The sequence below is a fragment of the Sander lucioperca genome, chromosome 4, assembly GCF_008315115.2.
Source record: "Sander lucioperca isolate FBNREF2018 chromosome 4, SLUC_FBN_1.2, whole genome shotgun sequence".
NCBI lineage: Eukaryota > Metazoa > Chordata > Actinopteri > Perciformes > Percidae > Sander > Sander lucioperca.
In genome coordinates, this window is record NC_050176.1 from 22,783,752 (window position 1) to 22,810,886 (window position 27,135).

The following is a 27,135-nucleotide window of genomic DNA, read 5'->3' on the forward strand; positions in this document are numbered from 1 at the left end:
TATGAGGGCGTGCCCTGACAGTACCTAGGTAAGGACTACTAGCCAGTCAGAAGCAGAGTATGAGGGTGTGCCATGCTAGCAGCTAGGTGAGCATTATAACATGTGTTCCAAAGTGACCACGTTTGTCTCTGAAGTAAAGGCTGGACTACAATAGAGCTGTTTGGAGCAGTTGGTGAACAGAGTTTTCTGTTGGAGATGGTAACTTTGGGCTTTTTCACTATGAAATTATTATTGTTGAAAGCTAAAATTGCAATTAAAAATATATTTGATTTAACGCCCAGCCCTTTATAACATAAAAGAAGTAAAACGTCTTTGGCAGATATTGTTAAATAAGGCACAATATGACCAGGATAATTGTCTAACAAAGTGATAAAAAATGTAACATTTTTATTAATTTTGTCTTGAAATCTGACCTATCACTTACCACTAAATAATGTCCATCACCCACATGTTTACATCAAGGACATTAGTGAACTCTTCCGCCAACTCAGGGTATGACGCATAGTTGTTTGGGACTGCCTGTCGCTAGCTTACCATTTCAATCAGAACCTGGCCAGAATGCTTATGCATGAACTACACTACTGGCAAGTATTTCATATAATACTAAATAAATCACAGATTATCCCTTTAAGGACAATGATATGGGTAATACCAATTTAGAGTAAATACATTTTCGATTAATCCACAAAATCCTATAACTATTAATCAAAATGATCTTAAATAGGTACCAGTGCAGAAACTGAGAAATTTCCTCAGCCGAACTTCGCTGCTGTTTCTGATGAACTTCTTGAAGAAATCAAGAGTCTAATTTTCTCTCTTGTTGAGTTTCATGTTGTAGCATGGCTACAACCTTCCTGGGTGTAGGAGTGAGGCTGGCCAGCACTTCATCTACTCCTCCTGGGGGAAGTTTCAGCCTTTTCAAGGCACTGCTCCAACACTCAGATATATGGGCAGGCTCTTGCACTATTTCACGTGTGCTAGCCTTTGTTCTGGGAGTTCCAGTTGTGAAATCAGATCCACAGGTTGTTCCTGTAGTTGAAGCAGCTCCATAAGAAGCAGCAGCTGCACAGAGTAATTCTCTTGTGAGGGGCACTGCATTTTGTGATTCACCAGGTGAGGTAGCATCATTCAATATTTCTTCTGCATCAATCTTTATGCATGATAGATACAGTCTCAACATTCTAACTTTCCTCTTCTCATATTGCTCACCTAGGGTGGTCAATGGATCCAGTTCATCTTCAGTAAAATCTTGTATGCGGAATTCAAAGTCATTGACATTCCCAATTTTACTTTTTCCGTTTGGAAAAAAGAGTTCTTTGCCAATCTCCATCAGCTGTGCCATTGTGGAAGTCAAAGCCTTCAAATGTCTGGTACCTCCTCCCCTTTTCTCTTTTACCTGTACATTTTTGGCCCAAACTTCTTCAAACAACCCCATTTGAAAAACACACTCCATTTTTAAAGCATTTGAGTTTCCAGACAGATTTTCTGAATGATCATCCCCATGACTTCTCTTAGAGGCCTGCCTTTCTTTTATTTTTTTCATCAGGCTTTCTGTAGCCTTAGAAATAGTTGTGGTGGTTCCTTCCAGTGCAGCCACTTCTGTTCTGCAGTACTCTCCAATCTTGGGGACATATTTCATCAACTGGTCATCTGTCATCCCATGGACAGCATAGCAGTCAATCTAAAGATGATGAAAATGGTAATGGTACAGTTGGGTATGAAGCAGTCCTATTTGCTCATTTGTGTAAACATATTCTAACATGACTTAAAACTAAGAGCTTCCCCAACTTTCTGTGTGGAATGATTTCTACTTAAAGGATTTGGGACCTTTTTTAGGAAATTTGAGACTTTAAGAAAGGATGAGACGTCCATGCACTCTCCCGAGTACCTTGCCTTTCTTCAGCTCCCCAACAGCAGCCTTTCTCAAACTATAAGCCGTAGACCGGCACCCCCGCAAATAAATAACTAACTGTTTATTATAGGGTTGGGTACCGAAACAATGTGTTAATCAACTGGTATCTATCTATAGGACCGAATAGCAACCCGAATTTCTGTGCTTCTGTTCGGTGCCACTAAAATGTCTGCGCTGCTCTCTGGTGCTCTGAAACGGACATAAGAGGCTAAAGAAGCATCGCTGCATGTGAGGCTAGTTAACACTACACGGCTACTGTTAGCTAGAACCGTTAACTGGCTTAAACATGGTTTAAATGCTGACAGCCTTGTGGTGCATACAAAATTATTGTAAAATACCATTTTGCCATTTAGTGGTTCTTGTTGTTGTTAAATAGCCATATTATTATGTTATTGTTATAAGTTTTAATTCATTTTAATTTGACCATATCGCCTTAGCAATAAACAACCAACTGTTGCTTTATGCTCTTCATCTGGAAAAATCGTGTTGGCAAGGGAGTTTATGATATGACATAAGATGGCACGGACAGAATTCTATAAATGTAACTGTATATAATTAATGAAATGTTATATATAATAAACAAATAGTCTCTTTCCCCAAAAAACTGGGCCCCAAAGGATGAGGGCCAAACATTACTGGGCCTTGGCGTAAAAGAGTTTGAGAAAAGCTGGGCCTACAGTTTCAACAGTGTGAAAAACTAGCTAACATTAGCTTATAAATGGAGTTCACTAACGTCAACAAAGGTCCGGCACCCACCACAACACAGAGTCCAACACAAAGTTAATTTTAAGCAGAACAAATACAATTCTCTAGTAAAGCCTGTGAACCCCTGCTTTATTGTGCATCTTAAAATAAGCCTAGCTGAAAAATGTACATGCATCCTGGAACTCACCATGTTGTACTGTCAAGATTTCCCAAGATTTTTCCCATTTGCTAGCTGCTGCCTAATTTATGCAGTGTAAACACTGACACGCTGCAGTCCTATGCCGTCTATCTTAACGGAGAATAGTAAAATGTCTGACTGCATTGAGTTATAGCTTATGTTATTTGGACAGCTCTAGTTGTGTTTACTGGGGCATTACTTACCTTCTCGTTGATAAAGGTGGTGACAACTGTCTCATTTAACCTCCGCTGTTCTCGAAGGAACTTGTGGAAACTCTGGTCCATTCTATCAAAGGGGAATAATGATTTAATGCCAGGCAAAAATGATTAAATTATTATGAACTAATACATTTTAAGTTCAATATGTACCATGGCACTAATGGTATGTGGCCTAATGGTTAAAACTGAATCAAAACTCTACCACTTGTGAGAATCAAGTTCAATTGATTTGAGTTATATGGGTTTTAGTTCCATTATTTAGTTTCCTTTATTTACCTTTGCCCTGTCCACTCACATCGAGTAATAAACAATGAAATGGCTGCTACACCAGTAAGACAAAGCCAAGGCTCATGAATGTTATTAGGACATCATTAGAGACTATGGTAGTCTACTGTACATTTGATTCTATTTTAGCACCTATAGGCTGTCTTAGATTCGTATAGACCTACCTGTCTTGACATACATTTTGCCATATAGAAAGTCTGAGGTCTAGTCTAGAATTCATAACTGTCAGTGCTGCTGCTTCCCTTATTTAAAGGATTAATTAAGTATATTGCATTATTTTGTGTGGCCAGAATTCAAGAAATAGAGTATCATAGCCAATGAAAAGTAAGTAGCTTTTTTATGCCTACACGTCTGCCCCTGATTATAGCTTTTTTATTCAAGCAATAGTTATAGCCTACTGTTTGGTATGTGTGACGATTAAGAATAAAGTTTGTTTTTGTTTAGAAAATGTTAAGTACTTGGATGAAGGACAATCAAAATCAGACCTTTGCATTTTAAACTTAAAAAACTAATCTGTAATAGTAGTAAGTGGGTGTTAAGAGTTACAAATTGTACATGAATGTTAACACTGTTACTCTGGTGTCAGTCTATGATTGGGAGCATGTCTGACACATTCTACAGTAATAAAAATAAAGGCTACATAACCATATCAGCTGAGCGATGCAGCACTATACCACGTGTGTGCATATATGTCCCAGTTTGGGTTTTTCAGTTCAGTCACCTTAGTATCCCGAATGGGAAACTTGATCTACAGTCAGGAGTGCCAGATAAAAAACACATACAAACAACGAAACGTTAGCTTACAAATATTTAAAGATTCGAAAATCTGCTCAACTAATTGGATACTCAAAGTTACCTTTACCTTGTTTGAAGCTTCATCACTGGACAAGCACAATTCTCATGAACATGTTTGTACGATATGGTATGAAAATTTAAGCACACATACTGTATAAATGAAATCTCACAAAAATAGGAGACCAGATTACAGAGCCCCGTAAGAATCAGCAGCAGTTGGTAGTTGAGTTACCCGAGAATAGGTTATTGTTAGGCGGCTACACAGCTCCATGATATGTCGCTGTATCAGCGGGAGTTGGTAGTTCAGTTTACCCGATATAGGGTGACTTTGAGCTGGGTACAGGGCCGTAGTCGTTTCGGCGGACATTACAGTTATGTTAAGGCAACAAAACCATCCACCCAGACATCCTCCCTATGCTGTAACAGCAGCCGTTACTTTGGTGCTCACAGAACGCCAGCCTAACTAGCTAACTGAAAGGTTTTGGAGTGAGTGAAAAGCTCAATAAATGCAACGTTACATTAAGAAAGCAGTAAAACGAACAATGCAATACACAATATAGTCTTAAATCTAGATAAATATGACTTGTCAGATGCAGACGCTGCTGAAAGTAGGCTACCCGTGCCGTCTTCTTCTCTGGAATGTTACTCATTTTTGCGCACATTTATAAAACCGAGGGCACGGATTATGAATCCGTGCGAACAGTTTATGAAACTGAGGGAACAGATTTTTATTCTGTGCGAACGGTTTAGTTTTTTTTTTCTCAGCTGACCCCAGGGAGGCTCCGTACAATGGCGCTGCGCTAAGCTAAACGCTAAAGAGGGAAAGTCGCTAATTTTTAATTGTCATCCAGCAGGGGTTTTCAGGCGAGTTAATGTGGACCTCCTGACACTGGTGCCAATCATCTGCGAAATTTGGCAGACTTTCCCTTAAGTTACCAGTTACTAGCACTAGCTAGCTAGCTTTGGTTGACAAGGTGCTACTGAACACTCAACAAGACACTTTTAGGCAACCAAAATGTTCCAATCAACTTTGATGAAGTGAAAACAGTGAGAGGGTCAAAGTATAAGATGAGAAGCACTCCAAAAATAAGTTTACTGCTATTTTAATATCCACAGTGCCATGGTCAGCATTGCTAAGCCTCTGTCATGATTGACAAGTCGGCGTGTAGCCCCGCCCCTAAAGCATCCCCTGCTTTAAAAATATACATTTAAAATAAATGGGACCATAATTTACAAAATGAACATCATGCTGTATTGTAGAAGACTTCAAACTAGCGATTGAGACCATAAACTCATTATGAAAATGTTTACTGAGGTGATAAATCAAGTGAGAAGTTTTCCCACAGACTATACTATATACTAGTATATAGTATAGTCTTTTGGAGCCAGTGGAGTCGCCCCCTGCTGGAAATGAGATAGAATGCAGGTTTAAGGCAGTTCTGCATTGGCTTCACTTCTCAGGCCCGGGAATTGTCCTTGCAAGAAAGCTGAGGAACTACCGTCCTTGTGAGTTTAAGTGCAACTAGTCTTACGTTTAAGAGGAAAACTAGAGCCTGTGTGTTCTGATGCTATATGTAAGGCTTCTGGAATATACAATGTTGTTTATTCTCTTCAAGGACCTCATGCTTACTCTAACACATTTCTTTGTGACACTGGCTGTTCCAAATGATGTCCTTGCCTGAAGCATCATTGGGTACAAAAGAGCTTGATCAGTCTAATCAAAGAGTTTGACATCCTCTAGAGTGACGTGGTTTTACACATGTTCATGAATAAGTCATCCAGAGCACAACTGCTGGGATCAACAAATCAGCAAGATGAGCTCCAACTGCGATACAATAATCGTAACAGATTATTCATTTCTAGTCTACCGACTCCTAAGAAGCGACGCCTCTGAAGGTCGCAGGCACTTTGAACATTCAGCACAGTGTCCTGAAAATGAGATTCATTAATATTTATGCTTGCCTTACTCCGTGGATACTGGTAATGTTCCTGAGCAGCAAATATTAATATTTCAGCCCCAGTAGGAAAGCTTTTAAAGCAGTCACTCATTTGGACCTTCAAATGGATGAAGACAGATCTTGTTCCTCCCTCTTTACCTGGCTTTTCAAAACTTTTTTCCTACCTCTTATTGCAAATGTTGATATGAGATCTCAAGATGTTAGCAGGAACCCGCAGTGACAGCCCCAACAAGTGTGCTCTCCCCACTCTGCCAGTATTCTTCTTGAGGAAATGAATAGAAAAGCCAGCCTGATGAATAGAAACTAATGGCTGATCTGTGGCTGAGTAAAGCCTAGTGAATAAACAGCAGGTGGATTCAGTTTGTGCTCTAAATATTAGAAGCACAGCTGATTGTGTGTCCAATCAACAGAACTTTATGGAAGAGTCATTTCACCCCAGGAGGATGTTGAAATAAAAAAGCGGGGTGGGGGATTTCTTGGAAGGCAGAACACATCTCAGAAGAATCTGAATGCTGCTAGTGAGAGCTGGCTTTGTGTGCAAAACATGCACATTTTCTAAACCGGATGAATGAAGTCCTTGTGTAGTGAAATGTCTCCTTCAATAGACAGAGAAATCCCTCCTTCCTCTGTTGTTCACTGACAATTACAATGTCAACAAGCCACAGTAGTTGCTGCATGGGACTATTAGCTACACTGGAAGTAAATATCAATGTGTGGCTTTTATATTTGAATTAAGTGAATTAAGGAGAGTGCAATTCGGATTGTGACTTGGCCCCCAAAGTGCCATTGGAAACTGGGCAGTGGGGCATAAACTGCTCTAAGATAAGGTCCAGTGTGAGGGGAATAAATAAGAGCCACTCTTTGCTAAGTAATCTCTATAGAAGTGCACTTGAAATCTCTGTGTAGAAGTGCTGGACAGGAGGAGTTTCTCACAGCATATTCACACACTGCGCAGCTAGATTGATACTGTCAAGGAGATGACAGTATTATTATTTCCTGTTAGTACTTTACAAGAAGGGCCAGAGTCGCCTCTATTTTTTGAGGAGGCTAAGGTCCTTCAACATCTGTCAGAAGATGCTGAGGATGTTTTATGAGTCTGTGGTGGCTAGTGCTCTCCTGTATGCTGTTGCATGCTGGGGCAGCAGGCTGAGAGTGGCAGACACCAACAGACTCAACAAACTAATACAGAAGGCCAGTGATGCTGTTGGTGTGGAGCTGGACTCCGTACAGACAGTGTCAGAGAGGAGGATGCTGTCCAAAGTACCATCCTGGACAACTCCTCCCACCCACTCCACAACACACTGGTCAGTCTGAGGAGCACCTTCAGCGACAGAGTCAGACACCCACAATGCATCACAGAGCGCCACAGGAGGTCGTTCCTGCCTGGAGGTCGTTCCTGCCTGTGGCCATCAAACACATGCTTCGAGTTAAAACTGGTCTCACAGCACACATCTCAATATTCTTGGACAATTATGTACAGTCATTCCTACAATAGTTATATATATGAACAAAAGTGTTATTTATTTACTGCTGCTACTTGTATTTGTACTGTACACTGCACTACAATAGAATTTGTACAATCCATTACCTAATCTGACTTGTAACCTAATCTCACATACTTCTACTTAACGTTTTTATTTATGTCTGTAAAGACTTAAACATTTTTATTTGTCTTATTGTAGATAAGTTACTTATTTACTGTATACACTTATTGACTTGCTCTTTTCTTACTCTTATTTTACCTTGAATGTGACTGTGAGCAACTAAATAATTTTCTGAGGGGATCAATAAAGTATTCTGATTACTCACGATCTACATTCATTCGGGAGATACTTCACTGCCACAAATTAGGGGTTTCATCAGTATCTTTAAATGTATTATCCAATTACTGCTTTTCAAATGCCATGACATTACAGAGCAGCGCTGTGGTCAGGCTTAGTCAATTTAGGACACTGCTTGAAATTCAATTCATGAATTGGAAATGGAATCCTACGTAACCAATGGTCTATTTATTTTTTTGCCTTGTGAAGGATTGGCCATGATTTAGGCTGCAGACTGTATCTCACAAGCTCACATTGTTATGGGTGGACGGTTTTGCAATTAATGGCAGGCTGAGACACAAACATGCCAAAAAGTGTTGGAAATTGAAAGATGCTGAACTCAGATGTTGAACCCCTCTCCGCGAGTCCATGGCAAACTGATTGCTCCTGACCCCATGTCTGCTCCCTGCTATGAGTGAATACCAATAAAGTGTTATGTTACTGGGGTACTTATTTATCTGGAGTAACTTTTCATTCCCTAAATTTCATCTCAGCCCCCCTAAAAATTCTAATTACAAAAAACTATTTAAAAAAAATTTTTTTTAGTGCTTCAAGTTAGAGTTTGTGAACTTGTCTGTTAGAGACAGAGGGCAAACAAGTACAGGTCCAAAGAAGACCGGTTTAATATCCTGTGCCGCTGTCGCCAATGCTATACACCTGTAACCCAGTCAAGGAAAGTTTATTTTTTATTTATTTATTATTTACACCTCATTATCATTTTATTTGATTCTGGTATTCTTGATTTCGTAGTTTTTTTGTTCAAAATTTTGCATTCATCCTCTGTTATAATAATAAATACATGTATTCATTGTTATCCAGTGAAAGTACTGATTTAGCAGGGTGGGGTTAACACTATTGCAAGGCACTGTATCAGTGTCACAATCTCATTAGGGGCTGAGCCCCCCTAAAAGTCTGATCCTAGAATCGCCCCTGCTTCCTTCCTCTTTTCTCTTCCTTGTTCACCTAGAGCCCTTTAAACACAAGCTTTGGGCCTACATTCATCGGGCTTCTTTTGTCTCTGGCTCTCTTGTTAGACAGGAGGAATGTTTTGGTTCGGGGAAGAAAAAAAAGACACTGTTTGTTCCACTGAGTCAAACTCTTGTTTGTGTTAATGCTCTAAAGCTTTTGTCTGCTGACAGTAACCCTGGGAGCTGAGCATGGGAGGGGAAACAATGTTGTAAAAGTTGTGAAAAGACTTTATGAGTCAGTGACATGGTACGAGCGAATGACTGAAATATTAATAAGAAGTGGCATTAAAAGAAAGGAAAAGGATGACCTTTTTCTTCTTACGGACGCTTGGTTTAGAGGGTAATGTTTGTTTTACATACAGTGGGGAGAACAAGTATTTGATACACTGCTGATTTTGCAGGTTTTCCTACTTACAAAGCATGTAGAGGTCTGTAATTTTGATCATAGGTACTCTTCAACTGTGAGAGACGGAATCTAAAACAACAATCCAGAAAATCATTTGTATTGTATTATATTTGTATCACATTGTATGATTTTTAAATAATTAATTTGCATTGTATTGCATGACATTAGTATTTGATACATCAGAAAAGCAGAACTTAATATTTGGTACAGAAACCTTTGTTTGCAATTCCAGAGATCATACGTTTCCTGTAGTTCTTGACCAGGTTTGCACACACTGCAGCAGGGATTTTGGCCCACTCCTCCATACAGACCTTCTCCAGATCCTTCAGGTTTCGGGGCTGTCGCTGGACAATACGGACTTTCAGCTCCCTCCAAAGATTTTCTATTGGGTTCAGGTCTGGAGACTGGCTAGGCCACTCCAGGACCTTGAGAGGCTTCTTGCAACTCCTTAGTTGCCCTGGCTGTGTGTTTCGGGTCGTTGTCATGTTGGAAGACCCAGCCACGACCCATCTTCAATGCTCTAACTGAGGGAAGGAGGTTGTTGGCCAAGATCTCGCGATACATGGCCCCATTATGAAGGCAAATATGGTGCAAAAAAAAATCTGAACTTGTATGTTAAAATTTACGGGATTGCTTTTCCCGTGCAAATTTTAACATACAAGTTAAGATTTTTTTGTTCTGCAAGTTCTCACATTGTATTCTAAAAGCTCTCCCTTTTTGCACCATATTTACCTTCATACCCCATCCATCCTCCCCTCAATACAGTGCAGTCGTCATGTCCCCTTTGCAGAAAAGCATCCCCAAAGAATGATGATTCCACCTCCATGCTTCACGGTTGAGATGGTGTTCTTGGGGTTGTACTCATCCTTCTTCCTCCAAACACGGCGAATGGAGTTTAGCTCTATTTTTGTCTCATCAGACCACATGACCTTCTCCCATTCCTCCTCTGGATCATCCAGATGGTCATTGGCAAACTTCAGACGGGCCTGGACATGCGCTGGCTTGAGCAGGGGGACCTTGCGTGCGCTGCAGGATTTTAATCCATGACGGTGTAGTGTGTTACTAATGGTTTTCTTTGGGACTGTGGTCCCAGCTCTCTTCAGGTCATTAACCAGGTCCTGCCGTGTAGTTCTGGGCTGATCCCTCACCTTCCTCATGATCATTGATGCCCCAAGGGCTGAGATCTTGCACGGAGCCCCAGACCGAGGGAGATTGACCGTCATCTTGAACTTCTTCCATTTTCTAATAATTGCGCCAACAGTTGTTGCCTTCTCACCAAGCTGCTTGCCTACTGTCCTGTAGCCCATCCCAGCCTTGTGCAGGTCTACAATTGTATCCCTGATGTCCTTACACAGCTCTCTGGTCTTGGCCATTGTGGAGAGGTTGGAGTCTGTTTGATTGAGTGTGTGGACAGGTGTCTTTTATACAGGTAACGAGTTCAAACAGGTGCAGTTAATACAGGTAATGAGTGGAGAACAGGAGGACTTCTTAAAGAAAAACTAACAGGTCTGTGAGTGCTGGAATTCTTACTGGTCGGTAGGTGATCAAATACTTATGTCATGCAATAAAATGCAAATTAATTATTTAAAAATCATACAATGTGATTTTCTGGATTTTAGTTTTAGATTCCATCACTCACAGTTTAAGAGTTCCTATGATAACAATTACAGACCTCTACATGCTTTGTAAGTAGGAAAACCTGCAAAATGTATCAAATACTTGTTCTCCCCACTGTATATGGTTTATCTGAAAAGCCAGACAAGCTACAGACTTTAATAGCAGTTTTTAAAATGTCAATAAACACGTGTTGCATTGCAAGCATGCAATTATCGTATTGGTCCAAATGAAATACGTTGGAAATTACGTCTGGAAAAAGTGGGGTCGTCTTATATTCGGGGTCTACACTTTTTTATGTTAATACACCCACAACAACAGATGTCGCCAACAACACGAAACGAGCAAAACACGTGTTGCCCTCCTAACTGAAGCGAGTCACCGTCCCTCACAGCTAGCTAGTGCCAGGGCCTGCAGTATCAGAGAGAAACAGTTTTTTGGAATACAATTTTGTAACTAAGATTTTAAGTAAGTTAGTTAGCTAGGGCTTCGTTTCTGGACACAGCACCCAAAATGTTCCCTTGTTTGACGGTGGACGAGAGGAAAGTGCTGCAGCTGGCAGCGGGTGTCAGCTTGGTCATCGGGGTGAAAAAACTGCCAATGCAGTGAGTGGATTTGTGTGCAGCAGCAGCAGCAGCCTGGTGCTTAGCTCCTTTAGCATGGCTAGCTAGCGCCGCCTCTCCTATGTTCAAAATGTTGAACGTTAAATTACAACATAGTCCACATTTTGCACGCCCTGGGTCCTGGTCTTTCTCAAGCCATGTCTTGTATTTGTTTAAGTAAAGCCATACATTGTTAAAACGACATTTTCCTGGCATTGTGCTAATTTACATCTCACAAAATCAACTCAATTCAAGTCGGAGACTGACGTTACCCCACGCAGAGAAAAACATAACACAAGTGACGTGACTGCCCAAACATTAAAATATTGTTGAACCAATATAGATTTTTATCAGTTGATCTTATACAGGAGTCTGTGAAGAAAAAGTCCATGCCTTTTCCAAAACTTTCTGTATTTATTTATTTTTCCAAAACTTCTCCAGGCCTGGAAATTGCTATTTTCAAATTCCATGACTTTTCCAGGTTTTTCATGACTGTACGAACCCTGTAGAGAGTGACTGAAGAGAGAGAGCGCCCAGCGGCGTTAGAACAAAGCAGTAAATCAGAGAAATAAAACGTGTTTTCGCTGATTCATCACTAGATATGTAACTGTAGCGAGCATCTCACTATCACTAACGTTATCCACATTCATATTTAGACGAAGAAAATGATATATCCAGCTACAAAAAAGGTCTAAAAGTCTGAAGTTAGAACAGAAGTACAATGAGGCGTTGTCATGGAGATGATACACCGTCTAAAAATGCAAACAGCAAAGTATTTTCATTATAAAAACAAGTCTTTGATTTGGTCTTCAAAAAGTATTTTTGCAAAAATGTATCTTGAAAGTCGTCTTATTATCAGGGTTGTCTTATGTTCGGACCAGTACGGTATATGAATGTGAAAGAAAGACTAGGTATGTCCCGATCAGCTTTTTTGACCCTCCGATCCAATTTTTTAAATATTGAAAATCCGCCGATACCAAGTCCCGATCCGATACTTGTAGTTGCTCAGATAATAGAGCTGCACACAATGTTTTGGTTTACAAAAATAACTAAGTAAACAAAGTATCTAAAATATGTCTTAAGTTTAATACATTTAACTTAGTGACGCTTCTTGCGGTTAATAGTCAATCATATGATTTTCTTCTCATGTCCATTGTTGATGTTCCACTAGCCGCGCCACGGCGCGTCCCAGCATTTAAGCACGGCTTTGAGTCATGCTCTCTTTACTACATATCTTCAGTTTCTGTGAAGTCAGAGGTCATATTCTTTGCCCTGACTTTTTGCATACAAGAACATTTTCCTCTGATTTCTGAGGTGTACCACCTTGTTGTGGATTCATTGTGCGAGGGGCTACATACAAATCAGACAGCTCAGGCCTGCCTATTGCCTTCTGCAACATCCTCAAAAATCAATTTTGGCTATTGGCAGGACATTGATTCCCTTTGAATGGATGGTGAGCCCATGCGGGGACAGGAGATGATGCAGTGTGAGACACACACACGTACGCACGCACACACGCACACGCACACCCACACACACACACACACACGCACACACACACACACACACACACACACACACACACACACACCACAGCACAGAACTGGTTGATAAGTGTCTGCGAGCCATGTGGTCCCTGTCCATTGCGGCACCATTAATCCAATACAATATGTCTGCTTAATGCTGTGTGCCATGAGGAGAGGCAACACTTATCATCTCTAATGTCTCGGACAGGACATGGCTGGGGAGGATTGCTCCCAAAAAAGAAGGGAGGGTGTAATCAGACTTCACTTAAAGAGTGTAATTTAAAGGCTCGTTTCACCCACATTATAAAAAAAAAACATATTTTCTCTCTTAACTCTAGCAGCCATGCAGATGCTTCTGAGGTTGCTCTACGTAGCTGTAACAGTGTGATGAAGGAGACTGTAGAATAGAGATCTTCACAGGTCTCAGTTCCAGCCCAAACCAAATATATTACAGTAAGCTGAAATGGATCAGGGCTGTGTGTTCCAACTTTATGATAGTTTTGAATGTTAGTTTTGACTTTGTTGTTTGTTTTTGTCAGGGCCAGGTATAATGTCTCAGACGTATGTAGCTACATACGTATCTGTCCAATCTGAGTTTTCTGTTGCACGACTAAAACTACTTTTGAACGTACACATGTTCCACCAAAACAAGTTCCTTCCTGAGATTTTACAGCGGCTCTTTGCAGAGCTTAGCGCCGCCCAAGACGATTGTGATTAGTTTAAAGAAATGCCAATAAACCAGATGCATGTCTTCTCCCATCCCAGAATGGACTAGTCAGACCCTCCTCTACAGCGCTGTGAAGGAAGGTCTGGCAAAGCGAGACTAGGGCACTGGTTACAACAACCAGCACTGAGGTATGACTATAGGCGTGGGCCGGTATGAGATTCTGATGGCATGACCTTCAGCCAAAATATCACGGTTTCACAGTAGTGCGGTATTGCAATTACAGCTTTAAAATGTATTATTTTGAAATGTTTGGGTAAAAAACAAGAATGTATTGCGCCATTGAACACAAAAAAAAGTTTAGTGGTTTTGAAACCCTCACCTTTTACAAATCGCGATATACCTTGAAACCGGTAACCAGCCCATGTCTAGGTGTGACTGGTATGAAAAGTCAGACAATGCAAACATTGCATGGGGTTTAAACAGTAAATTGTTGGCAACACAATTATTAGATGATTCCTCAAAATCTCACATTAACCTCAATGCATCTTTTTTTTTTCAGGTTCAATGGAAACATTTTTAAAACTCTTACTTTCTACAATATCTTTACATGGCAACCAGGGTATGGTGTAGGTTAGGGAAATACTGTGGTTATGGCAAATAAACTAAGTTAAGGAATGGATAGGGTTAGAAAACTATTAATTGGCTGTAATGTGGCTATAATTGATATTTGTATATTAACAATAGAGCTGCAAAGATGAATCCATTATTTGTCAACACTTAAATGGATCGCCAACTATTTTGATAATCGATAAATTGGTTTGAGTCATTTTTTTTTTTTTTTAAAAAGGCAACAATTCTCTGATTCCAGCTTCTTAAATGGGAATATTTTCTAGTGTTCACTCCTATGTGACAGTAAACTGAATAAAAACAACATTTGAGGACGTCATCTTGGACTTTTGGGAAACACTGATCTGATCTCACAGACCAAACACCTAATCCATTAATCGAGAAAATAATCGTTATTCGCAGACCTAATTACCAATGTTGTTACACTCTTATACTTACAAAAAGGACAGTACTTCCTGCATTGCCACTGAACATAAAAGTCAATCCATTCACATGGTAAGTCCTTAGCTGGAACTTGCCGCTAGGTGAAACCTTCCCAGTAATAGGTTAGGTGTAGCACCAAGGATATCTCTCTAGCTATTAAAAACAACAGGATCACCTTGGAGATTTCTGCTGCCACCCCAATTTGATGGAAATCAATGGAATATAATTTGTAGTGCTCACTTTGGGTTTGACCTGGGTGAACTGACCCTTTAAACACACACACAAATGTGTTTCTGACTTTCTGAATGCACAAAATAATAAAACACCAATTACAAAAACCAAACATTTTCAAAGCAACAGAATGCTTTTTTATCCATTAACAACCTAATTTTCATGTAATTCATATGGTCTCATGTTAATTAAAAAGATGCATACAATGAAATGAGCTCATTATGATTCACGTGGAGATAAAAAGGTAGGATCATGGTAGATTCACCCTCAGGAAACAGATCCACGCTGGAACAACAGAGGGAGAATGGCTGTGGCAGAATGAGCAGTATTGAGCTGTAATCCCCACAGATGGGTCATTATACAAACATATGACTGTCTTAAAACCAGCGTGTTTATAGTCTGCACACTTCAGAACACATGACGCAACATGTGTTAACAGGAAACATTTGTCCAAGTAGCTTTTAACAGGATGTATGCCACTCTATTTCTATAATCCTTTACTCTTGAATCTTAATTTGTAATATAGCCTATAGATAGTTTTCCTTGTGGTGAAATGAATCACCTCTCGAGGCACAATCTGCCCATTTTATTCCCTCTCGGCAGCATCCGCGGCTGTGAACTAGAAAGCAGCCAGCTGGTGTAGTAGTTGTGACCATTTGTATATCTCTTTGTGCTCATCAGCAATCAGCACGACCTCCAGTTGTTAGAGAGCTGCAGGGCTGATATCACAGAGATCAACTTCCGGGTGCTTGTTTCCACCACTTACACTCAGTTAGTCTCTCATTGTCAGACCCTCCTCCACAGCGCTGCGGAGGAAGGTCTGGCTAGTCCACACAGCATTCCAGGATGGGAGAAAAATGTGCTCTGGTTTATTGGCATTACTTTAAACCAATCACAATCGTCTTGGGCGGCGCTAAGCTCTGCTCGGAGCCGCTGCTAAATAGTCTCAGGAAGGAACTTGTTTTGGTGGAACATGTGTACGTTCAAAAGTAGTTTTAGTCGTGCAACAGAAAACTCAGATTGGACAGATAGTCTAGCTAGCTGTCTGGATTTACCCTGCAGAGATCTGAGGAGCAGTTAACCATAGTCCTCACAAATCCACCAGAGGTTAGAACGCCAACACAAAGGAAGAGGAAGGTAACAGACATCGGCGAAAAGACACGCATCCGGCAGAATTTCTTGCGGCACCCGAGCAATCCGGGAAGTGGAACGTCATGGATATAGACTACAAAGTTACATATAGACAATATATATATATAGAAAATATATATAGACAATTTAAACTCAGAACTCAAATACTTTTTTTTACATGTGCAGCCCTAATCCTCTTCTGTACTCCAGGATGGTATACTGGCTTTGCATTTATTGTGTTTGCATTCTGACATTAAAGTTTAAAGTCAGAACTTAACCCTTGTGTTGTCTTCACATCGACCATAAACTTGTCTTTCTGGGTCAAAATTAAACAAACTTTTTTTATGGTGCTTTTTTAAAATGTTTTTGTCGCTTTTTTATCCATGGTCAATAAACCTAATTTATATGACATATTACCTAATTTTTGAGTTTAAAAAAAAGCAGAAATTTTGAATAAGTTTGACGAATAGTTAAGATCAGAGGGTATATGTCAAATTTGAGTCAGGATACTGTTTTAAAACCATTTACATTTTTTTTTCAAATGCTATAAAATTGAATAAAACACCCAAAATTAAATGAAAGTAATCATTAATTTGATCTGCGAATAATGTTGAACAACGTCCATCCATGTATCCACGTGATTTTGGGCAATAGGTTAAAAGAAACCCTTTATATTTCTGATATAAAACTTTGAAAAAACTTAGAAAATGTAAAATACATGCTTCTTTATTGCTGTTTAGTAAGTCATAGAAGCTACCACCCCTGACACTGCACTCAGTTGGAAACATGTTAATAAGTTCCAATAAGTGGAAGCCCTGTTCAGACCATCAGTTCCATTTGCTAAATTACGCGATTTCCTTTCCCTGAAGGGAGGCTGGTGATAAAATCTGCATCAGCAGAAAGAAGAAAAAAACTATACCAGGAATAGCTTCTGAGAAAATATGGCTGTGGGGAGAAATAAAAGAGCAGCAGGACAAAATGACTATATTACTGACTGCTTTAATTATAGCCGACCATATGGTGGAAAATAACAAATATGGGGAAAGTCAGTCCAACATTAGGCTATCCTCCATCTCCCAGTCTGGATCCTCAGCTCCTCCCCCATGCGCGCGGGGCTTCATTTGATCAAATCCTTCAACTTGGACCACTTTTTACAACACGGCATTTGAGCAACGCCACAACTCGCGCAGCACTTCCTCTTCCACAGCCGAGCGGCAGTTTACAGCCCGGGAAGGCAGAGAGAAGAGTGGGGGAAAGGACTTCTTGCATCCTCAGCATCCTTCTCTGCCGCCAGCAATGGAGAGGGAGGTCATATTTTGCCCGAAGTGGCACAGTGCGTTTTGGTTTGTGATTTTGATGATGCTCTGCTTCTTTCATGCCGCCAAAGCTGAGATAACTTGCAGGTCATGCCAGCCTGGGAATAAGGGGCGAGCACAAGAATTACTGCTGAAATTCGACACAAGTGAGTCCGCAACAGGATTAAAGGGAGAAGTTTTCGGACACGGAGACGGGGCAGGGAGAGCCGCGGCTGCAAGTGCCGAAAGTCGGCGGCTCCGTTGCGCTGTTGGCTCCGCTGAGTGCGCTCCAGACCGGGCGGAACGCACGGACCCGAGGCTGGAACGGAATACAGACAACCTGCATGCTAAAGGTGAAATTGGGGCGCGCGAGTTTGCAAATATGAAAGTTTCCAATGTAAAAATGAGTAGTCAGCAGGAGGGCAGCGCTGGTGAGGGCTTGACTTCTGCCGCCCGGTACGGAAAGCGCGCCAGGAGGAACAGTGATGATGAGAAAACCAGATCCCCCGGTTCAGCGCAGAGTCGAGACCCGGGAGAGGGCACGCGCCCGGCGGCCGGCCGCAGAGTGCCGCGCTGGAGCGGTGATGAGCGGAGAGCCGCCGCTCCGAGGCACGAGGAGCTCAAACTTAACAGTTCAACGTTCGCCTTGACCGGGGATTCATCTCACAACCAGGCTATGGTGCACTGGTCCGGCCATAACAGCAGCGTAAGTGACTTCTCATGTCCACTTTAAGCATCACCGGCCATATGCGCCAATCCACAGAGGATTCCTTATGTGCGCTGTGTACAGGGTACCAAATCCCTGTCTGATGCGCCCTTTGAGATGTGTGTGTGTGTGTGTGTGTGTGTGTGTGTGTGTGTGTGTGTGTGTGTGCGTGCGTGCGCGCGCGAGAGAGATAGAGAGAGAGAGAGAGAGAGAGAGAGAGAGAGAGAGAAAAGGGGAGAGAGTCCAAAAGAGAAAGGCACACTGATGAAATTGTCACCTGCTGCCAGACATCTGTCTCTCACTAAGCATTTTCGCACATCTATGTTTTCAACAACAGCAGTCAAACACTAAACCTAGACCTTTAACTTAACCATAGACCTAAACATGCATGGTCTTTGGTCTAGTCGGGGCTTTTATTGGAGTTGGGGGTGAAAAGCTTAATTCTATTTGTGAAAGTGCAATAAAGGGAGGTTTTTTTTACATGATGACTTTGAACAAGGTCCACATTTAAAACCACTGTACCTAGATTTATCAAATCTGGACTAAATTATAAATAGTGGTTTTGGATCTGGACCTGGTCCAATGTGGTCTACATATGAAGAGAAAAACAGGGAAACTTCCTTTTTATTACATGTTCACAAATAGAATAAAGCTTTCACAAATCTTAAACTGTGTTTTTAAGAATCTTTAGCCTCTCTGGGATAATTGGTCCAGATTTGACAAGTCTAGGTGTAGTGGTTTTGGATCTGGACCTGGTCTAATGTGGTCTACATTTGAAAAATCGCCCTTCATTACATTCTCATAAAGACGATAAAGCTTTCACAAATCTAAAAGTGTGTTTTAGACATAATCAATAATTTACCTTAATGACTAACACTCTTTCAATACAGTCAGAGGATCAGTCACTCAGCAATGGAAGTTATGTTCCCCTGCTGAATCGGACGCTGTGAATCGGAAGCCAACTTCAGCGTCGTAACTGAATTTGGTGTTCATGTTGAGCACGGAGCATCTCTGACCAGAGGGCAGGATTTTTGAGTAGCGCTGTAGGTTGTGGGAGAGGTTAAGCATTGTTAGCCTTCCTCCTTCCTTTTCTGAAGCCAGGCTTCCTGTGCCGCAGGACTGAAGCACCTGCAAACTTTGGAGCTGCAGAGCGGCCTCTCTTCTTCGCCTCTTTGCTTGTTGGGCTGAGATCTTTTCATGTTCTGTAACGTCAGGAACGGGAAGATCAGGGTTTTGTCAGCGTGGCAGTACATTTACATGAGCTGCAGACTCCATAGAGCACGTAGTTCAACATGAGGGTGGAGCACATATCCCAATCACATCCCTTACAGCAGCTGCACTAAGGCTGGCTGTCAGACAGCAATACTAATGTGGTACCTACCTGTGTATGTAGCAATGGGCCTTACTGCAGCAACATTCTCCCGCATTTCTCTTGTATTTTTTTCTGTTAAGAGAAAAAACAAGAAATGTCAACTCTTGAAGTGCCACTGTTCTTAACCATCTGAATCTGCTCCTATCCAGGTGTGCTGAATGATAAATCTTTGATTATTAGGTAACGCCAGTATTTAAAGGTCTAATATATTTACTGTAATAAATGCAAAAATTACCCCAATGTTTCACCAGATATTAAGGATACATGCTTCAACTGTCAGGTTGCCAGATATATCTGTAAAAACGTAAACCCAGCGAGCTACAGCTGGAACGTTAGTACAGCCATGAAAGCAGCAAACAAACGAACAGGATCAACGGAGATAGATTCTACCTGACCTAAAGAAAACGGCATGTTTCTGACAGTTGCGTGACCAGAGACGTAACAAACCCCGGGTAAAAATTGGAGATGTATTTGAAAGATGGAGACAGCTTAGAGCCAAAAAGGACGCAGAGTTGGCAATTTCCTCCTGAACAGGTAAGCATTAGCTTCAGGCTAATTTATCACGGCTACAAGGGACGGGCATTTTCAGTCATTTCAACATTTGTTTAGCTACTCACATTAAATTATATACCCGAGTTGGTTACTCGCAAAAACAATTGAGACACAGTCAGTGAAGTGATCCCGACTGGTCCTGGCTAACGTCGCCATGCTAACACGCGATAACTGCTAACGTTACCGGAGGACCAGGCAAGCGGGCCACGGCTGTTTACAATGTGTAGCCTGTTTAGCGGCCGTAGCCGACAACGGTGAGTTATTTTAAGCCAAGCTGTAAATCAGGAAGAGAGGACCGTGAGTTTGCAGTGTGTTTAGCGATTGTTGCCGTAATTCTAAGCCAATAAAGTGTGTATTTCAGTCGGGTGGAAAAGGTAGTGTTAGTTATTTTTATCGGTTCCTACCGTAACTCTAAGCCGAGGAAGTGTGTCTGTCCGTCGGGTGGAGAGGACGGTGAGGTTGTTGTGTTTTTAGCTGTTCCGTACCGCCTAGGAAGTGTGTCTGTCAGTTGGGTACAGAGCTCGGCGTGAGCACGGGCTTCTATGACTGTCAACATAGCCAGCATCTAACGTTAGCTACTCCGCTGTGCTGTGGAGTAATGTCTGGCTATGTGAGACAAGCGTCTAGCAACATTGTTGTGGACGCTGCGATCTCAGTCTGGCAACCTCCGTGAACTTAGAGTCTGGGGAGGAGGGGCCGGGCGAGACGACTCTCTCCAGTATTTTGAATTTGTACTGCAGTAACTATTTTAAATGTTAGCTGTCAGTATTACACATTGCACCTTTCAGGGTTGTGGCTAGAAGGGATACACCTACGGTGACGACAGTTAAGTTTAGGCACCAAAACGAGTTAGTTAGTTAGTTAAGTTTAGGAAAAAAGATCATGGTTTGGACAAAAACACTCCCGAGGAACGAACATGTTTCCTGGGTGAAAGTTCTAAAAAATGATATTATTATATTAGACTAGATTTTTCGAGAAACATTCAGCCGTAGCTGTATCTTTTCATGCCACAGCAGTTTAATTGGAGAGATGGCACCAAAAAAGACTGTAAAGAAAAACTCCTGCAGTAGTGATTTTCCAGAGTATCAGTTCTGGTGTTACAGGAGATGATAGTACACTCATTATAAAACATTTAAAACATATAATAATCTAAATTTGATTATATGATATTGATGCTTTTTATGTTCCTCAAATTAAAAATAAATGTTTTCTTTTATGGGACAACCAATCTGTGGACTGTGCAGGGTTTTCCCCACCATTACAAGGCTGAGACACAGCAGCCAAGCTGTTTTGGGCACCACCTAAGCTGAATGAATGTAAAATCAATGTGAGCATCAAAAGTTTAGTCTTTAAGCTTTTTGAGTGTTATTTATTTGTTATCTGCTCTAGCCCCCCCCCCCCAAATATGTTTTTTTTTTTTTTTACCTTGGTCTCCACTCAAAAATGTTCTCTTAGCTAAGAGAAGAGCATACATAAGAAAACACTGGAGAATCCCAGAAATCTGTGTGTACTACCAAAAAAAGGAACACATTGTGGATAGGGCTGCTCGATTATGGAAAAAAATATAATCACGATTATTTCGGTCAATATTGAAATCACGATAATTGAACACGATTACTCGTTGACTTCTGGAAAGATGTTGCAATTATTGAACTTGAAAAAACAGTGGAAAAAGTTAAATAAATCAACAGTAAAAAAACACAACTGTGAAATTTGCCTTAATACTTTTCCTATTTAAATTTTATTTTTTCATTCAGAACATGAGAAAATAAATAAATGTTTTTCTCGATTATTCTGTTTTTGTGATCATTGGGAGCCGAAATCATAATCACGATTAAATTTCGATTAATTGCACAGCCCTAATTGTGGATATCTGTATATCACTTCCTGCATGAGGCCTATTGTGTAGCTCGTACAAAATCATACATACCCAAAAGCTGAGGGCCACATGTAAAACACACAGTGTAGCTTTTTTGTCCATGCAACAGTCCAAAATCCAAATATATACATTATACAGTGATGTAAAGGAGAGCAAAACTTCACATTAGAGTTTCTAAAACCAGAGGTCAGCTCTTACAGGCAGATGTGTCCTCCCCTCTGTCGTACATCTTCCGCGGCTTCACAACTCCTGGGTTTCATTATGTCCTCCACTTCAGTGTAAATACAAACACAAAATAGGAGAAAAGGAGTGAAGTTGGCATTACAGTCCAGACAGTGACGTCATGTTGTACTGTAATGCCCAATTATTTGAACTTTAATTTTGCAGAAATCTCTGCCTGAGTCCCCGAGGAGACAGTATAGTGCAGTGTGTCTTCCTCTACATTGTGGCTGGCAGTTCTGTTGAATGTGTCATTCTGCGCAGTTTCATCCGTCGCCCATCACATTTCATTTCTTATTTAACCAGCTGCCTTTCATGCAGCATGTTGTGCATTCTTCAGCGACAACAAATACTTTATGTAGGAGAACAAAAGAAGAAAGCTTTTACTTGTGTTGAACCTGAGCATACATGCTCTATGTTGTACCCCGAGTGATAATCAAAGCCTAAATGCAAAATAGGCATGGGCTGGTTACTGGTTTGAAGGTATATCGTGGTTTGAAAAAGTCACAGTTTCAAAACACTAATCTTCTCGGTCATACCGTTCCTGCTGTATGAGCTGTATTTTATGAGTCGTCAAGGACAGAAAGTGCAGTTTAGAAATCCCTGTACCTGACGGTGTGCAGTGTGTTTAAAAATAAAATACCATTGTGTTCAATGGAAAGCAAGTTGTTTTTTACCCTGACATTTCAAAATAATACATTTTAAAGCTGCAATTGCAATACCGTGAAACCATCATATTTTGGCTGAAGGTTATCATACCGTCAGAATCTCATACTGGCCCATGCCTAAATGCAATTTGGATTATTGCTTTAAACTGTAATGAACATGGGAAGAAGAAAGTCTTTGTGCAGAAAAGCACTGGAGCACAGTTCAAATGTATTCATTTGCTGCGAGCACTGATATATCTCGACACGACGGCTTCTTCTTCAGAGTCCAAATATAATTAGCACGGACTAGGAATCAAAGGCAATGAAATGGATACAAATGTCTTTTTTAGCCTGCAAAATCTGCCGCCCGTTTGTCCTCAAACTGCTTTCCGTGAGTCAATGTCGGGACTGTTCCACAACGGCACAGCTCGATGTTACACCCCCACCACTTAGCCCTGTCTGTAACAAAGCCAATTACAGTCAAACACGTATCACCGGCTCCCATGCCCTCCACTTCTCCGCTTCTGACTGAAACTCCATCCTGTGCCTCAGGTGTTTCTGTGGGCTTGACAAACTACTGGAGCTCAAGACAGAAAGTGACCTTACAGTGGACGCAAAAAAAAAAAAAAAACAGTTATGAATTTTCTTTCCCATGATTGTTTTTTACTTCTCTGCTTCAGCCAATTTGGGTTTACCCTCAAAACAAAACAGTCATTATTATTGAGCAGCCCTGTTTGATTTTGTGGTGTGAATAGATGCTACTTGCGTAACTATGAACAATATTCTTTTAGTTGATGCAAACAACTAACTCAAGGCATGCGAGAATAGAGGATCAGACATTAAATATGCAGAGATGCTGCTATAAGCAGGAACAGATGTCCTCGGTCCTTACAATCTGAGCCGCTGTATAAATAAACACATGAGTCAACAACACGCCACGGAGCTAAAGAGAAAAGGATACAGATAAGGGCTTCGCTGCTCTTAATATTTAACCTTTCAGGCATTTACAAAGCTTGTCTTTTAAACATCCCACATCACTGGGAGCCTGTGTGTCAGATTGGATTGGAGGTTATAATTATGACTCATGAAACATTGGCCACAGGAGTACAGCAAATACAGGAAACCCCGTACTATGATTTAGGGCTGCACAATTAATTGCAATTTTATTGAAATCGCAATATGGACTAGTGCAATATCCAAATTAATTATTGTTAAAGGCAAAATATGTGTCAAGGGATGCCCCCGAAGCCCAGTTCTAAATGAGTTAAAACTGGAGTAATGATAAGGTCCAGATTTTCCAAATTTTGATTGCAATTTTGATTTTGGCTCCAAACAATCACAAAAACAATTTAATCGGAAAACAAGTCAACTCTTTTTTCTCTTGTGTTCTGAAGGGGAATTCAAAAAAAGTTCAACAGGAAAAGCCTTAAGGGAAATTTCAGAATGTACGTCATTTAACTGTTGATTTGTTTAACTGTTTTACTGTTTTTGAAGTTCAATATTGACCAAAATAATTGTGATTATGACTTTTTCCATAATAAAGCAGCCCTAACAATTACCATCCCTAGTTACAACCAACTCCCATCTACAAATTATGGAATTAGAGAGAGAGAGAAATACAACTGAACTAAGAAATACCTGCTGAGTTCTTGGTACTGGCAGAGCAGCATTAAGATTCAGAGAAAAAGGTTACAGGCAAAGAGCAGCCTCACCATGGGGCCTGTGGCATATTGCTCGCATGCAGCATGCAGCATGCACAGCCGGGACAGTATCATTTACATTAGGAAATGTCAGGCATTTAGTACTTTGCTCTGTCACTCTGATGGATTCAGGCTGACATATTGTCTATCAGTCTAAGAAGTTTGCACTTGAGCTTAGATGGTTCCAGAGACGTAGGAAATGTCATGCTGGAATATGTCCAAAACAAGCAATCAGAAGCAGGTAATTTAAAAGGTAAAAATTAAAACACACACACACACACACACACACACACACACACACAGACAGACAGACAGACAGACACACACACAGACAGTAATGTATCAAAAGATTTTGTCCAAAAAAAATTAAACCCTACAAACACAACAGTAGTGTCTCAGTTTTTCTCTCACACACGCACGCACGCACGCACGCACGCACACACGCACACACACACACACACACACACACACACACACACACACACACACACACACACACACACACACAAAGAGTAATATATCAAAAGATTTTGTCACTAATTAATGAAGAGTGGATCACATGACGCTCTTTGAAGCGTTGTGAGAATCTCGCTCACACGTGCTGTCTCAGTTCACAGTCTCACACTACCTCTCTAGGTGTTTAGGGAATCTATTCCTGGTTGTGTATGCATTCTGATAGCCATGGCAACGCCCAATTTACCGCCAACCCCAGATGTGTTTCACCAAAGTCACATCTCTACTGTCTACACCATCAAGCCTTCATAATCGGCTCATTTTCAGACATTTGTGGGCTGGCAACGCAACACGCATTTGTAGGATGAGCGATAAATTGAACACATTTACAACCTGCTCATCCAAGATGGCAGAAATCAAGCATGCCATTTAGAACAGACATGCTAAATTGATAACAATTGTGCAGCAGGGGAATGTGATTAGGTCCGAAGACAGCACTTCTCACCCTCTGATATACAGTGTAGGGCTGCCCCCTCTTAGTTATGGTCTTACTGTATGTACACACTGCTACCGACTTGATCTTCTAAAGATACAGGAAGTCATTCATTTTCAATGGAAGCTGCTTCTCTCAGCTGCAAGAAGTGGCAAATCCGTTGGCGTCGCGTTTTGGGTGTGTTGAGCGACCAGAGCGTCAAGCAGAAAGTTGAAGTTTGGTCAACTTTATCGTAATGAGCTATGACGCGGTTCAGCGTCAAACGACCAGCAACCAATCAGAATATAGACGTCCTTCACGCTGGCTGATTCCAGAGAAACATACGATGTAAACTTTCATTCCTACCAAAACATTAGTTCAGAGAAAATGGAGGAAAAGCTCATCATGGCCGTTGCTGGGTTCCCTATCATTTATGATATGACTTTGTTTGCATATAGGGACCAGTTAAAAAAAAAAACGAGGCATGGAATAAAATAGCTGGGAAAGTTGGTGTCTCCGGTGAGTTGGTGAAGTGCGTGACGATGATTTTTATTATTTTTAACTAGGAGGGAATAATTGCACAACAATGAGCAGTGTCCAAAGTTTGAAATCAGTTCTACACCAAACACAACAACTACCAAAATCAAAAGACAAGAAAATACTTAGTGGTGACCACAATTTGACCACAATTTGATCTAAACAGCCGACTTGTTGACCATCCCTTCGGAAAAACAGCTGATCTGTTGCGCACCACTCTCACTCTCTTTTCATGGAGAAACAGCTGATCAACGATCTACTAGCTTAAGTGTAACAGAGCTGTGTGATATTGTAATCAAATATATAAATGAAAATAGGTTGAGTATAACTAATATTTACATATACATATATTTACATATAGGCCTATATACAGATGCGTCACGTCAGAGCGGCCAAAGCCTCAAACAGCTTCCCCGTACTTTCTGACAAGCGTCCTTGACCGGACGGCCAGAGCTTCTTTTGCAGCTGAAGTCGGCGGCGGCGGCGGCGGCTGCGTGTACGTACAGTTGGTCGACAAAACATTCTTTAGTCGATTATTCATTTTTTATGCTTTTTCATGCTGAATGATTTCTTTCCAAGAAACTTATGAGCATATCTCTGTTAAACACAGGATTTAAAGTGGTGTTTTTGACAAGTTGGTCCACCACTTTGGTCCAGGCTGAAATATCTCAACAAGTCTAAGATGGATTGCCATTCAGTTTGTTCCAATTTGTCCAATTCTTTGGTTTATGACCAAATGCCAGCAAAACAATTCCCCATCAACCTCAGATGTTCATGTTTTGTGGTAATGAGCAAATGTTAGAATGCTAACATGCTTACTAAACTTCGATAGTTAACATGGTAAATTATATTCCTGCTAAACTAATTATGTTAGCACACTGAAGCAGAATGCCACGACGCAAACATGCAGAATTTGTAACGCGAAGATATTTACTGTAACACAAGTAACTCGCTTGAGTAATGCAAAGTGATTTTACACAAAGACACAAATAGACACAAATTAGCAGCAGGCGACCCAAATGGCGCGTCGCGAACATGCGGAATTCGTATCACTTGGGTATCATTCACGTAGCATTCTTGTTTGCCTTCAAGTAACACGCTGGACAAAGCAAATTCACACAACTGTTTGAGATTAAATCAATTTCTAATGTAATGTGGTGTAAAAGTTTTCTTCGTGACCAACATTTAGTGGATTTCCAAAATACTAGTTGTAGTGCAAACACTAGAGATGATATTT

At 40.9% G+C, this 27,135-nt stretch overlaps 2 protein-coding genes across 7 annotated transcripts in view; one reads left to right on the top strand and one right to left on the bottom strand.

Moving 5' to 3' along the window:
* Positions 1 to 796: 796 nt before the first annotated feature.
* On the bottom strand, positions 797 to 4,768 carry si:ch73-30l9.1. The gene is made up of 3 exons (XM_031297207.2): positions 4,677 to 4,768; positions 2,999 to 3,080; positions 797 to 1,681 (listed from the first exon to the last, which is right to left on the bottom strand). The coding sequence occupies exons 2-3, from the start codon at positions 3,077 to 3,079 to the stop codon at positions 797 to 799; spliced, it is 966 nt and encodes a 321-aa protein (XP_031153067.1). The 5' UTR covers position 3,080; positions 4,677 to 4,768.
* A 12,218-nt stretch (positions 4,769 to 16,986) lies between these two features.
* LOC116048443 (VPS10 domain-containing receptor SorCS1) overlaps positions 16,987 to 27,135 on the top strand; it is a 240,705-nt gene continuing 230,556 nt past the window's right edge. For 2 of the 6 annotated variants that reach the window (XR_004104639.2, XM_031297560.2), the window contains exon 1: positions 16,990 to 18,067. Coding sequence is in view for 3 of the 6 variants with exons in the window: in XM_031297560.2 (XP_031153420.1) it covers positions 17,363 to 18,067 (705 nt within the window). In the remaining 3 variants the exon portion in view is untranslated. Of the gene's footprint in view, positions 18,068 to 27,135 lie in introns of all 6 variants that reach the window. The other 4 variants (XR_004897076.1, XM_031297563.2, XR_004897075.1 and 1 more) reach the window with 4 other exon arrangements.